At 41.3% G+C, this 13,041-nt stretch overlaps 1 protein-coding gene across 1 annotated transcript in view; it reads right to left on the bottom strand.

The window, feature by feature from the left end:
* efl1 (elongation factor like GTPase 1) overlaps nt 1–13,041 on the bottom strand; it is a 52,528-nt gene that overhangs the window by 20,776 nt on the left and 18,711 nt on the right. Inside the window, exons 13-15 of the mRNA XM_034561771.1 lie at nt 11,066–11,226; nt 9,515–9,650; nt 248–379 (exon numbers count right to left, since the gene is read on the bottom strand). Of these exons, the coding sequence (XP_034417662.1) occupies nt 248–379; nt 9,515–9,650; nt 11,066–11,226 (429 nt within the window). The remainder of the gene's footprint in view (nt 1–247; nt 380–9,514; nt 9,651–11,065; nt 11,227–13,041) is intronic.

The following is a 13,041-nucleotide window of genomic DNA, read 5'->3' as shown; positions in this document are numbered from 1 at the left end:
ATACATTCCATTTAGCTGACGCTTTCATCCAAAGCAACTTACAACACACAGCTACAGGAGACATATGGTGTTAAGTATCTCGCCCAAGGACACATCGACATGGACTAGTGGAGACACAGTCGCCCCATGATGTATGTTGTTGATTGATGGTATGGAAAAACAATACTTTATTCTAAGACCAAAATTATGACGTGAAATATGTAAAGTCTTCAGTTAATTTGGTTTGTGTGTGCCTCCCAAGACCTACTTGGATGTTTGGGTTCTATGGCAACCCGAACAATGGGTGTGGCCTCAAAGTTGAGCGGGATGAAGGGTGGGCAGGCAGGGGATGTTGACAGGGTGGCTGACTTCAAGACACTGACCTCCAGACCGCCGATACCTGATAAGAGAGGATAGGAGAAGAACATCAACAGACTGCAACATAAACGACGCTGAGTGAGACCTCCACCCAGCTTTTTAGTCAAAAATGAATACTCAATAAAAACAAAATATCTTACAAATGAAAAGAGATTACAATTCAAGTGTAAACACTTTAAATAATATTAAACATTGACAAATATTACAGTCAATAATGTTAATAGTATATAAACATAGAATTTAATTGAATCGGTCACGATACTCGATCCAGTAATTGAGTCAGTATGAACCCAAAATCCGATATCGGGATTGGTGCTTCCCTTAGCTCCATTCTATCATGTATCTTTGGATGTAAAGTGGAACGGGCGGTTTGCAGTTAGACTCTGCAGCAGCTGTACAACTCATCATATATCATTTGTCAATTCAATTCATTGCAATAACAGAAAAAATTAAAGCTGCGAGCAGCAATGAACGGGTTCTCGTGCACCCGCGCCAGACGGGGGCGCCGATCCGCTTGGCCGAGAACGCGGGGCTGGCGGTCGTACGTTTTACCGTTTGTTGCGTAACCCCGATATTCTTTTGTCAGTAGGTGGCGCGTCGACTGCGAGTGAAAATAAGCTTGTCGATAAGCACGACAAGTTTGGGGCAGATTAGAGCAAGTCCAGTTGAGCCAGTAGGTGGCGCTTCAAATATGAGTGAAATTAGGCTTGTCGATATCCTCCGGCCGTGACATGTAACAAGCATGACAAGTTTGGGGCAGATTAGAGCAAGTCCAGTTGAGCCAGTGGGTGGTGCTTTGACTATGACTGAAATTAGACTTGTCGATATCCTCAGGCTGTGACTTGTAACAAGCACAACAAGTTTGGGGCAGATTAGAGCAAGTCCAGTTGAGCCACTAGGTGGCACTTTGAGAATGTGAACAAATACATGCATCATGTGTCTCTAGGTGAAGTGTAGACCATGTTGTGTAAATTACATGTGAATCTGATGCATTTTAGGCTCATTTGTTTTGGCCATTAGGGGGCGCTTTGAGAATGTGAACAAATACATGCATCATGTGTCTCTAGGTGAAGTGTAGACCATGTTGTGTAATTTTCATGTGAATCTGATGCATTTTAGGCTCATTTGTTTTGGCCAGTAGGGGCGCTTTGAGAATGTGAACAGATACATGCATCACTTGTCTCTACGTGAAGTCTTGACCATGTCATGTAAATTAAAGGTAAAAAAAAAAGGGATGACAAAATTTGCCCTGGCCTGGATTTGAACACACAACTCCCACACTCAAGGCATGTGCTTTATCTCACTGCGCAATCAGTTTGCTGAAAAAAATTGATCGGAACTCGTATAGCTAGAAAATATTAGTGTCTAAATTACTTGTCATTTTATTTTTTTCTTACCTTTTGTAAAACTATGTGTGTTTTATTGTCTTCTGCAGGAGCAAATAAATGCTGGAAAAGAAATCATCCGAGTAAACTTCTTCCCTACCCAATACAAATCTGTTACATATATATAAATATATAGGTACAGATATAATTATTATATATAAATATAGTTTATATTTAAAATAAATATGAAAAGATGACAAGTCTAAAACTTGTCATTTTATTTTTTTAGTTGGTGTTCCAATGATATTTTCAAAAGTTTCTTCTTGGAAATGTGTTCAGGGCTTGACTGGCATCATGCATGATTATTTTTGGAAAGATTGGTTTAGTTAAAGCAACAGTCTCTAGCAAGCAACGTTTTTTTTTACAGAATAATCATGCTCAAGGCCTTCTGATCATCCTGGAAAGAAGATTGAAGTCGATTGGATAATTTTTGCGGGAGATAACGTTAAATGTATAACGGCAAAAAGTGCCCAAAACGAGCTAAAGACGCGAAAAACTGCCAACTTCGGCGAATTATTGTAGCGCCCCGTAGTCTTCAAATCGCACAAGATTTTTTTTGCAAGTTAAGGCATGCCATGCGCACTTAGGAAAAATGTTTCAAAGTGATTATTCCCAATAGTGTTGACTCTATGAGCATTGAAAAACAAGACACGCCCCTAAGATGTTCATTGGGCCATAGATCCTTACCACAATTAGATATAAATAAACGGTTGACATATTCTAGGTCATCTAGCTTCAATGATTTGATTGATATCAGGTTTTGTTGATTTGGACCAAGCATGTAGTTAAGAAAGTCAATTAGGTGTTTTTCACAAAATTCAAAATGGCGGAAAATCTAAGTAGGCGGACCTTAGGGGTCTGAGAGGCTTTTCTGTAGAGCAGGTGGACATGGACATGTGTGAACATTTTCAAGTCAATCACACATTCTGGGTGAGGGGCATTGCCGGTCAAAATTGGAGGGGGCGCTAGAGAGCAACTATGAATTGCAAAAATGTTACTCCTTGATTAGATGGCTATTTTCACCAAGCCTGACAAGCGTGCCAAATATGGTTAGTTTTAAAAATGTCTACGTGCCCCAGAAAAGCTCCCAATGTAGTCAAAGCAATTTCAATAGGGTCCTCTTTGACTGACTTCTCAGTCGCTCGGACCCTAACTATTTGGGGGGCAATTTGTGGCAAGCGAATTTGCAAACGCATACACAAATTAATTCACACATAAAATCAAAAAATGTAACATATGACCACGTAAAAATATTGTTTAAATACACAAAGGTGAGGTTGCAGCCAACCTCTGAACGCACCAGCTATAGGTGTGACAACAATAAGCCTCTGGGGGCGAGGGGCTGCATTCTTGGGGTCCTGGTATAGCCAGCAGATATCCAAGCATACCAAAGCATACCAACATCTAGTCCTGTTGCTACAGATTCTAGGTTCAATCAAAGGACATGTGTGGGGTCACTGGTAATCTTCTATGCTACTTTGAGGATTTATCTTTGTTTTTAGCCAACATGTTAGAGCCTTGGGCATAAACCCTGCAGTTGATTCTTGACCTTGTGACAAAGTGTAGAAAATCGGCAAAAACATTATTTTCACCAGATCCATCATGAAACATTACAACACAGGGGTTTCCTTTGCTTTACAGTCACATGATGCCACTGTCGCTCTGTGGCCTCTTACAAATGATCTGTGATGTATGATTTATGATTCTTTGTCTGCCTACCATCACGGATCCATTATCCTTCAGTACTGAAGTCTTGGTTTGTGGGTCCCTCAAGTAAAGCAAACATCATCTCTACTTTCAGCAATGAACTCCAGTCTGTCTGAACTCTGACTCTTTATGTGTCACTCAAAGAATATATAATAAAACTACAACTAAAACGTAACAGCAAGATACAGACTGATCTAGCTAGAACTGGATGTATTGGAAAGGGATAAGAGAGACTGAAGCTACTGCTCCTGAGCACTTGTCCAGCCTTTAGCACCAGATCTGTCACATCTCAAGCTAAATGTTGTAGGCAGAGCACTGGACCGGTTTCTACTGGGCTTTTCACAGCTCTGGACAAGAACAGCAATGGTACAATCAATGGTGTTTTCTAGTTAAGGGGATGATTAGATATAATACACAATGTGTCAGTGATCTTTAAACCCAAGTAGCAAAAAAAAGCAGTTAACAAAAAAGCAAACAATAGAAACATTTTACCGTTATTGATGTTTTTAAACCAATTCGATATACTGACTTAAGTCAACGATGGCTTTATTTTATTCTAATGTTTATTATTATTATTCTTGTATGTCTTTGCACAGGGAAGAGGTGCTAGAGCTAAACCTACATTATTCAAGACTTCCACACTTATCAGAATCGGCGAAAATAGCTTGATAGAGCCCCCTTGAGTTGGAAAAGCTAATATTTTTTTCCAGCAATGACCGATTGAAAGTTGAAACTTGGCATACATGTCCACTTGGACATGCTCTACAAATAAGTTAATGGTGGCGATGAAATTCAGATTTTCCGCCATTTTAAATTTTGTTTTTTTCTCAACTTCACATAATCAGATCCTTTCCAAATTCCACATGTGCGATGAGACTCCAGGCCTGAAGACATGTACATTCAAATTTGTTATTATAGTCGTAGCGTCCCCAACTGGTAGCAGGAAGTAAAAGTTTCTATACTTTGGCTTGCTTCTCTTAGTAGGTAAATCAGATCGACATCAAGTTTGTTCCACACAAACATAAGACTTTCATGATGCCAGCACACAAAGCATTTTTTGTTTCGTGTAATACTGTTGACGTGGCAACCCATTCTTCGCATAAAACCATGAAGGGGCTTTGGAGGGACTAAACATGCTCGATAATGTAACTAAACTTGGCACACAAATTTAAAGTCAAAGATGTAGTTCCCCGATATGATTTTAATTCTTCAATATAGTGATTTGGCTCGATAGCGCCTCCTACAAATATTAATTTAAGCAGCTCAAGTGCTACGTTTGACCTACATCTCTAAAACCTGGTAGGCATATACATGTAAACTGGAAAGTCTCTTGGGACCATGCTCTAAACCGTACCGGAAGTCAGTCATTTTGATTTCTGTGTGATTTTTGTCATGCTTTAGTCCAGCCCATTCCTCTTAGGCAAATCAACAGATAGGCTTCAAAATTGGTTAGTACAATCCAAAATCTTAGTGATTAAAGGTTTCCAAAATCTTGTTGTTTCGTGAAAGGCTGTTGCCATGGCAACGCACTATTTGCTATGAAGGCAAAGATGTTTTTCGGAGCTAAAAATGCTCAAAACACACCCAAACTTAGCACACACGTTTACTGTCTTAAATGTAGTTGTATGATATGATTGTAATCCTTGAAAATGGCAGTTTGACTCAATAGCGCCCTCTATAAAATTTCAACAAACCTTCTTTCGTGTATCTTTGGATAGAAGATTCACAGAACTCATTCTGCTTTATGCGGATGTAACTTATAAAGGAGCCTGGAAGTATTGCACCATGGTTTGCTATTTTTTGACATTTAATTTGTTTGGACATCTTTTGATTAATGACAAAGAGGACTCAAATCAACACACTTACAATTAAAACAATGTTTATTTAACTTGTACGAGTCAAGCTCCAAATCACTGGATCCTACATTGACCAAATACCAGGGTTATTTTGTCAGGCTGTAAAGCTCAAGGTCTGAACCGCGAGCCACCTTCATCCTGGGCCTTACCAGGATGAAGGTTACCTTATTTGAGGTTTTGTTGACAGCTTGACGAGGGATTTAGTCACTTCTTTGTTTTTAAAAATGTTCATAGGGTAAATACTTGTAAAACCCACTGACAGATATTAAGGGTGACCAATTACTAATTAGACTCCATGTCTCTTTTCAAGTACATTTCCTGATAATGCTTTATTGTGGACAAAGATGGGCAGGAGACGGGTACGTGAACATTAGCCGTTAGCAGCCAGGGGGTAGCACAGTCCTGCTAAGGCAGCAGTCGGACTCCTCACTCATCGGAATCAGGCCAGACCTGACAAAATAATCCTCAAAGATGAACGACAAAAAAGGCAATGCAACGGCATGCTGCTTTAGTCCAGAATCGAATCCTCTTTATCTAACCCAAAAAGCTCTTCTCAATTTTTTCCATCCTCCTTGACCCCCCTGGTCCCCCCCTCCCTCCACCCTTCTACCAAGCCACTTTGTTGACTACTTTACAAAAAAGATAGACAACATACGCTCTTCATTTACTAATCCATCTTCCATAACTACACCTCCAGTAACTTCATCTTCTTCCCCCTTGTTTTCCTCTTTTATCCCCCTGTCTCCTAATCAAGTTCTTACCTTGGTAACCTCTGACCCCCTAACCACCTGCCCCCTTGACCCCATCCCTTCTCACCTTCTCCAGTCTATTGCTCCGGACCTTCTTTCCTTTCTCACCCATCTTATTAACACCTCCCTCTCAACCGGCTGTTTCCCTAACTCTCTGAAGGAGGCGGAGTCAACCCTCTCCTGAAGAAACCCACTCTCGACCCGTCTGAAGTCAATAACTACAGACCCGTCTCTCTCCTCCCCTTCCTTTCCAAAACTCTAGAGCGAGCTATCTTTAACCAAGTCTCCTCCTTTCTCCACAGTAACAACCTTCTAGACCCCCACCAGTCTGGATTCAAATTAACCCGGACAAGACTGAACTTCTCCTCCTTCCAGGAAAAGGCTCTCCCACCCACGACCTGACTATTACCTTCAACAACTCAGTGTTGGCTCCGACTCCGACTGCCAGGAACCTCGGTGTATATAATGTGTGTATATATATATATATATATATAATGTGTGTGTGTATGTATATGTGTATATATATATATATATATATTCTCAATTATATATATATATATATATATATATATATATATATATATATATATATATATACACACACACATTATATATATATATATATACACACATTATATATATATATATACACACACACATTATATATATATATATACACACACACACACACATCCAGGGAACTCTCAGCATGAGGACCAAAGTGAAGGAGGCCTTTAAATATATAACAGAAACATTCATATTGACCAAAGTAACAGTTTGGTACATTCCTAAAAGAAGGAATGGAGTGGTGAGCTCACCACCACCAAAAGGCCCAGAAGACCACGGAGGACATGTCAAGTAGACGTAGCAGAATTAGTGGTGAAGAAAAACCTTCATAACATGAATACTGAGGTCAAGGATTCTCTGGAGGAGGAAGGCGTGTCTTTGTCAAAGTCTAAAATCAAGAGATGCTTTCATGAATCTAAATACAGAAGGTTTACAAGATGCAACCCACTGGGAACACTGGGAACAGGAAGGCCAGACTACACTTTGCCAGAAAACATCTGAATGAGCCTGATCAGTTCTAGATGAAGGTTCTAAGATAAAACCAAGATTAACTCCTGATCCGAAGCCAACAACATCATCTGGTTAACATGGTGGAGGCGGTGCTTTGGTATGGCTGCCAATGGGAATGGGTCACCGGTGTTCATTGATGATGTCACAGCTGGTGGAAGTAGCAGGATGAGTTTTGAGGTGTTTAGGCCTATACTATCTCCTGTGAGCCAAATGCTGCAAAACAGATAGGATGGCACTCCTCAGTACAGATGGATACACATCTGTATTATATTATATATATTGAAGAAACAGTCATTTGATTGTGACAGTTTCAGCCAAATAAGAGGGAGAGCGAGTGACAGATATTCAGCCGAGAGGAATTGACTGTAAGCAAGGGAGCATACAGAGTGAGCAGGTTCCTTAATGTCTGGCTGTGAAACGGCTTTTTACCAAGTGCCTTACTCAAAGAACGTTTGCCCTGCTTGTGATTATCTAGCTAACTTAGCAGCTTATAACCAAGGGCTGGACTTTAAACTTGTTCTGCCCTTCAGGCCAAAAAAAAAACTAGAATTCTATATGCTGTTGTTTAACTTTGTTTCTGGTATCTATATAGTGGTTATTTCCATAAAAACACACAATTCAAAAGGATAAGGAAATATAAGATTGGAAAAGTAATAATATATCATTGCTTTGATAACTAATGTTGAGGAGAGGGGGCATTAGTATTAGCAAGTATTAGGAGGTTTAAACAAGTCATAATTCCTTCTCTAATATCAATTTATATTGCAGTGAAAACCAGGCAACCTTCAGTTCTGCTGTTGTGTCTTAAAAGCTGCATTATCTCTACTGACCACCAGGGGGCGACTCCTCTGGTTGTATAGAAGTCTATGCTTCATGTGTTAAAGTTGCATTCTCTCTACTGACCATGAGGGGGCGACTCCTCTGGTTGTATAGAAGTCTATGCTTCATGTGTTAAAGCTGCATTCTCTCTACTGACCACCAGGGGACGACTCCTCTGGTTGTATAGAAGTCTATGCTTCATGTGTTAAAGTTGCATTCTCTCTACTGACCATGAGGGGGCGACTCCTCTGGTTGTATAGAAGTCTATGCTTCATGTGTTAAAGCTGCATTCTCTCTACTGACCACCAGGGGACGACTCCTCTGGTTGTATAGAAGTCCATGCTTCATGTGTTAAAGTTGCATTCTCTCTACTGACCACGAGGGGGCGACTCCTCTGGTTGTATAGAAGTCTATGCTTCATGTGTTAAAGCTGCATTCTCTCTACTGACCACCAGGGGACGACTCCTCTGGTTGTATAGAAGTCTATGCTTCATGTGTTAAAGTTGCATTCTCTCTACTGACCATGAGGGGGCGACTCCTCTGGTTGTATAGAAGTCTATGCTTGATGTGTTAAAGCTGCATTCTCTCTAATGACCACCAGGGGGCGACTCCTCTGGTTGTATAGAAGTATATGCTTCATGTGTTAAAGTTGCATTCTCTCTACTGACCATGAGGGGGCGACTCCTCTGGTTGTATAGAAGTCTATGCTTCATGTGTTAAAGCTGCATTCTCTCTACTGACCACCAGGGGACGACTCCTCTGGTTGTATAGAAGTCTATGCTTCATGTGTTAAAGTTGCATTCTCTCTACTGACCATGAGGGGGCGACTCCTCTGGTTGTATAGAAGTCTATGCTTGATGTGTTAAAGCTGCATTCTCTCTAATGACCACCAGGGGGCGACTCCTCTGGTTGTATAGAAGTATATGCTTCATGTGTTAAAGTTGCATTCTCTCTAGAGAAGACAAACACAGCGCCGTCATGCAGTCATGTGGATAACAAGAAAATCATGTTTCTCACATCAAAAGCTGCGTTGTGTGTATGTATATAATTTTGTGTGGGGTTATTTCCCTCTCCTCTTGCTCCAGCTGTCAGATCATCATTGGGTTTCTAATCAAGGACAAGCCTGGTGGGCTTCACACAATGGTGCTCCACTGGCAACGTCCTCCCTGCCTGCAGTCCACAGGAACAATGACTTCCACACGGCCATGACACACTGAGGGGCGCAGTGTGTTCTCGTGGATGTACACAGGGCAGAAATATTTGTCACACTGCCAGCCACTAGTTCAACTTTCTGCTTAGTCATCAAGCTTCTTAGTGGAATGCACTGAGATCCCTGGAAAAGCAAGCATGCTGTGACTTTCTTCATTATTACTAACCATCAGTTAAACCCTCTGGCATCTTTAAACTGGACCAATCTGCACACAATCAGAATATATGTCGGGGTGAAGCAGCAATAGTAAAGGATGCTATTAATTAATTAATGCTACTTATATGAAAGCTTTGGCTATTTTCCATTCTGAACACATATTGCAATAACCAGAAGGAAGAAAGGGAATGTACTTACCCAGCACATTTCCTACAGGGACCTCCTCCAGCTCCTCTAGCTCTCTTCCCATCAGCAGGTAGAGGCTTTCCATGGTACAGCAGGACAGATGAGGCACCTCAGACACACAGCCTGAAGCACTGACACCCTCTGGCAGCTGACAGAGAGGAGGCAAGCAATGAACCAGGAGAGCAAAGAGGCTCACAAATGTAGCACTGGGATCACAATGCATGGGCAGCTAGGTGGCATTCCATTTCCCTCATAGCTGGGAGATGAAATGGAAAGATTGATCTGCATGTGTCAGAAATGCAGATGCTGTGATGGAGAGGCAATTGTTGCTTTGGCAGTGAGCACCACAGCTGCTGCTTTGTTCATGTAGCTCTATTACCACTTTGTGTTTTGCATCCTGGAAACATTTGTTGACTCATAAGCCTTTTTGTGTTTATGTTAGAAGGACCTTCGTGGGCTACTTGTGTGTGATTCAGCATGGTGTGGTAATTCCTGTGTTGTGAATACTTGGTAGCCTCAGCTTTATATAGCAGTAGGCCAACTTTGTTGCATACTTGAGCACTGGTAATAAGTTTCAGCTCATCAAAAACTGCACCATTAAAAAATGTGCAGAATTAGCAGTTCCTGATGCAATGTAGCCATGGGTGTCAACTTTCACTGGATCACTTTGATACTGAATAACTTGATTCTCAGGGAATGAGTCTGTAGTAAGTATGACACTCAATTTCACAGAGTTATGCACAGTTGCGCTGTAGCGGGCACGCTACAATATAATACCTGGGCACTAGGACCTTGGGGAGGCTGCTGCGCTGGCTTTCTCACTCTGCAAAGTAGTCTCTCAATGACAGCCAGAATTATAGCCAATGAGGTTAGCTCAAAGTAAATGATGCACGGGGTGAACTGTAAGTCCAGGTAGTTACAGAATGGGGCAAGATGTAGTTGTTAACGATGGTTACCTGCTTACATTTAGGTTTTGAGGCAAATTAAAGGGAAAATTGTAGTGGGCTATGTTAACACTAAGCTAGCTAGCCCATCATACAATATTTATCATTCAATAATTAAGATGTATTGGGATCTTGAGTTGAAACTAATTATTTAAATCTATAATACAAAATAAGAATAAATAGTTGCCGTTAGTGTAGTGCAATGAGTGGCTGTTCCTACTCAGTCATTGTTTGTAACAAAAAATGTCATTCAGTTTAGAGATGCAAGCTCATCATAGATTAAGCTGCCAATTATCTTCTGAAATATCCGTTTTAATCTTTTAGTCTTTGAAATGGTCTCCAGTCCAAACCCTAAGATGTAGCAGAAGATGACAATGAAGTGTGAGCAGACCAGAGCTCAAAGGCAACAATGGATGATTTGGTTTTTCACCTGAACTACAGGAGTGAAACAAACTAACAAAAAGCACGGCAAACCTGCCGAATTACTTTAAAAAAAAAAAAGGAGATATTTTGGAGCTGAAAAGTAAATTAACTAAATATTTCAGTTGTAAGTTTACAATTGACCTGTACATTCCAGAGAGAGAAGTATTATACAAGGTTGATATATAACTGGATTTACCATGCTGAGGGCCTGGGCGGGGTCATACTTTGGTCCCAGTACAAATACTCTCTGTCCTTTCTTCGCCACTCCACTGAAGACCCGCGCAAACGCAATGAAGGTCTGGTGCTCCTCTTCCTCCTCTGGCTTTGAGTCTTTCAGTGTCAGACTCTCCATCTGACCTGAAAGGGAGATAGAATAGTAAATGGACAGTACTTGTACAGCGCTTTTCTAGTCTTACGACCACATGTCATAATTCACCCATTCACACACTGATAGGAGGAGCTACCATGCAAGGTGCCACCCACTAATCAGGACTATGTAACATTCATACACCACAGGAACAGTCTGCAATTTGGAGTCTTGCCCAAGTCGCCACAGAAGATGCATGGAAAGTGAGACTCAGTCACAGGGAACCATCTCACTTGTACATTCTCTGATGCTGGATATAAAAATCCCAGTAGACCCCAGTATATTAGGTTAGGTAATCACACCTCCTCTACTCTCACCCTGAGCACTCGCGTTCCACAGGGCCGTGTGCTCTCAACAACAACGATGAGTCAGCCTACTGGTAGGAGGTCCGGCAACTGGCGGCGTGGTCCGCCAACAACAACCTGGCCCTCAACACCAAGGAGCTTATTATGGACTGTGGAAAGACCAAAGGCTGCACACACACACCCATCCATATCACTGGAACGGAGGTTGAGCGTGTCTCCAGCTTTAGGTTCCTGGGTGTCCACATCTCTCAGAGGACCCTCAACACCTCAACCCTGGTCAAGAAGGCACACCAGCATATCTTCTTCCTGAGGAGACTGAAGAAGATCCACATGTCTCCTCAGATCCTGGTGAACTTCTACCGCTGCACCATCGAGAGCATCCTTACTAACTGCATCACAGTTTGGTATGGGAACTGCTTCAGATCACAAAGGTCTACATAGGGTGGTAAAAACTGCACAACGGATCACCAATACTTCACTCCCTGCCATCGAGACCATACCGACTGTATATATCTGCATTTCACTGTTTATACTGTCCAATACTTTTTATACTGTCTGTATGTATCTGACTGTATGTATCCTGTTGAATGATGACAGAACAATCTAAAAGTCTACTTGTTTAAATATAACCAGAACCAGTATAGACACTATACATTGCTATATGTATATATTTGTGATTATGGGCTAAACTAAATAAACTGAATTGAATATGTTGTATAATCCTTCCTGTATAATTGGTATTATGTAACCTATCATGTGTAATAGGATCCTAAACTAATATTGACGTATAAGGCAACAAACCTCCTGTAGTCGACTTTAGAAGACAGGATGAATTATGTAGGTGTAACATGTGAAGAAGAGAGGAGAGGTAAGCTGGGTTTACTGGAGTAGAATAGCTGCAGATTTTAGATTTTACTAGCCCTCTTGGGCTGGGTAGGAAATCCAGTTTTTTTAGGAAACTGGATTTAATAAACCTTTACCAAAAGAGGAGAACAATTTGATTTCCACGGCCCTTACGGGCTGAAAAAGAGCCTCCAGCTTTAGAGACTGGAAGAAACTTCAATTTCACCAGCTCTGGCTGGATAGGAAATCCTTTACCTTCAGAGAAAAAACTTGAAATTGTTGTATGTGATTGTGTGAAAAAACACAGCCTTACCATTCAGTAAGGAACTGGGACTCAAACTAAAGACTCTTTAGCACAGTCTAACCTTCTTCCCCTGTCCTTAACAAGTGTGATACTGAGGTGATGACCACCGCTACCAGAGGAACCTACGGTAAGAACCCTGGGTGAAGGCTTTGCAGTGTGTCTAAAATGTGAGTGTATAACATGGGCAGTGAGAAAGTACAGACGCTGTACATACTCACTTGACAAGGAGAGTGACATCCTATCGCAGGGGGCCTAGAGCATTAGCTGTAAAACACCCTCGAGAAAACCAATAACTCCCAATGATCAAACTACGGGGTGGGATAAAAGACCAAAGGCTTACACTGATATCGGTG

The sequence above is a fragment of the Cyclopterus lumpus genome, chromosome 3, assembly GCF_009769545.1.
Source record: "Cyclopterus lumpus isolate fCycLum1 chromosome 3, fCycLum1.pri, whole genome shotgun sequence".
In the NCBI taxonomy this organism is placed as follows: domain Eukaryota; kingdom Metazoa; phylum Chordata; class Actinopteri; order Perciformes; family Cyclopteridae; genus Cyclopterus; species Cyclopterus lumpus.
The sequence above is the reverse complement of the archived record's forward strand: the minus strand, read 5'-3'. Positions and strand labels throughout refer to the sequence as shown.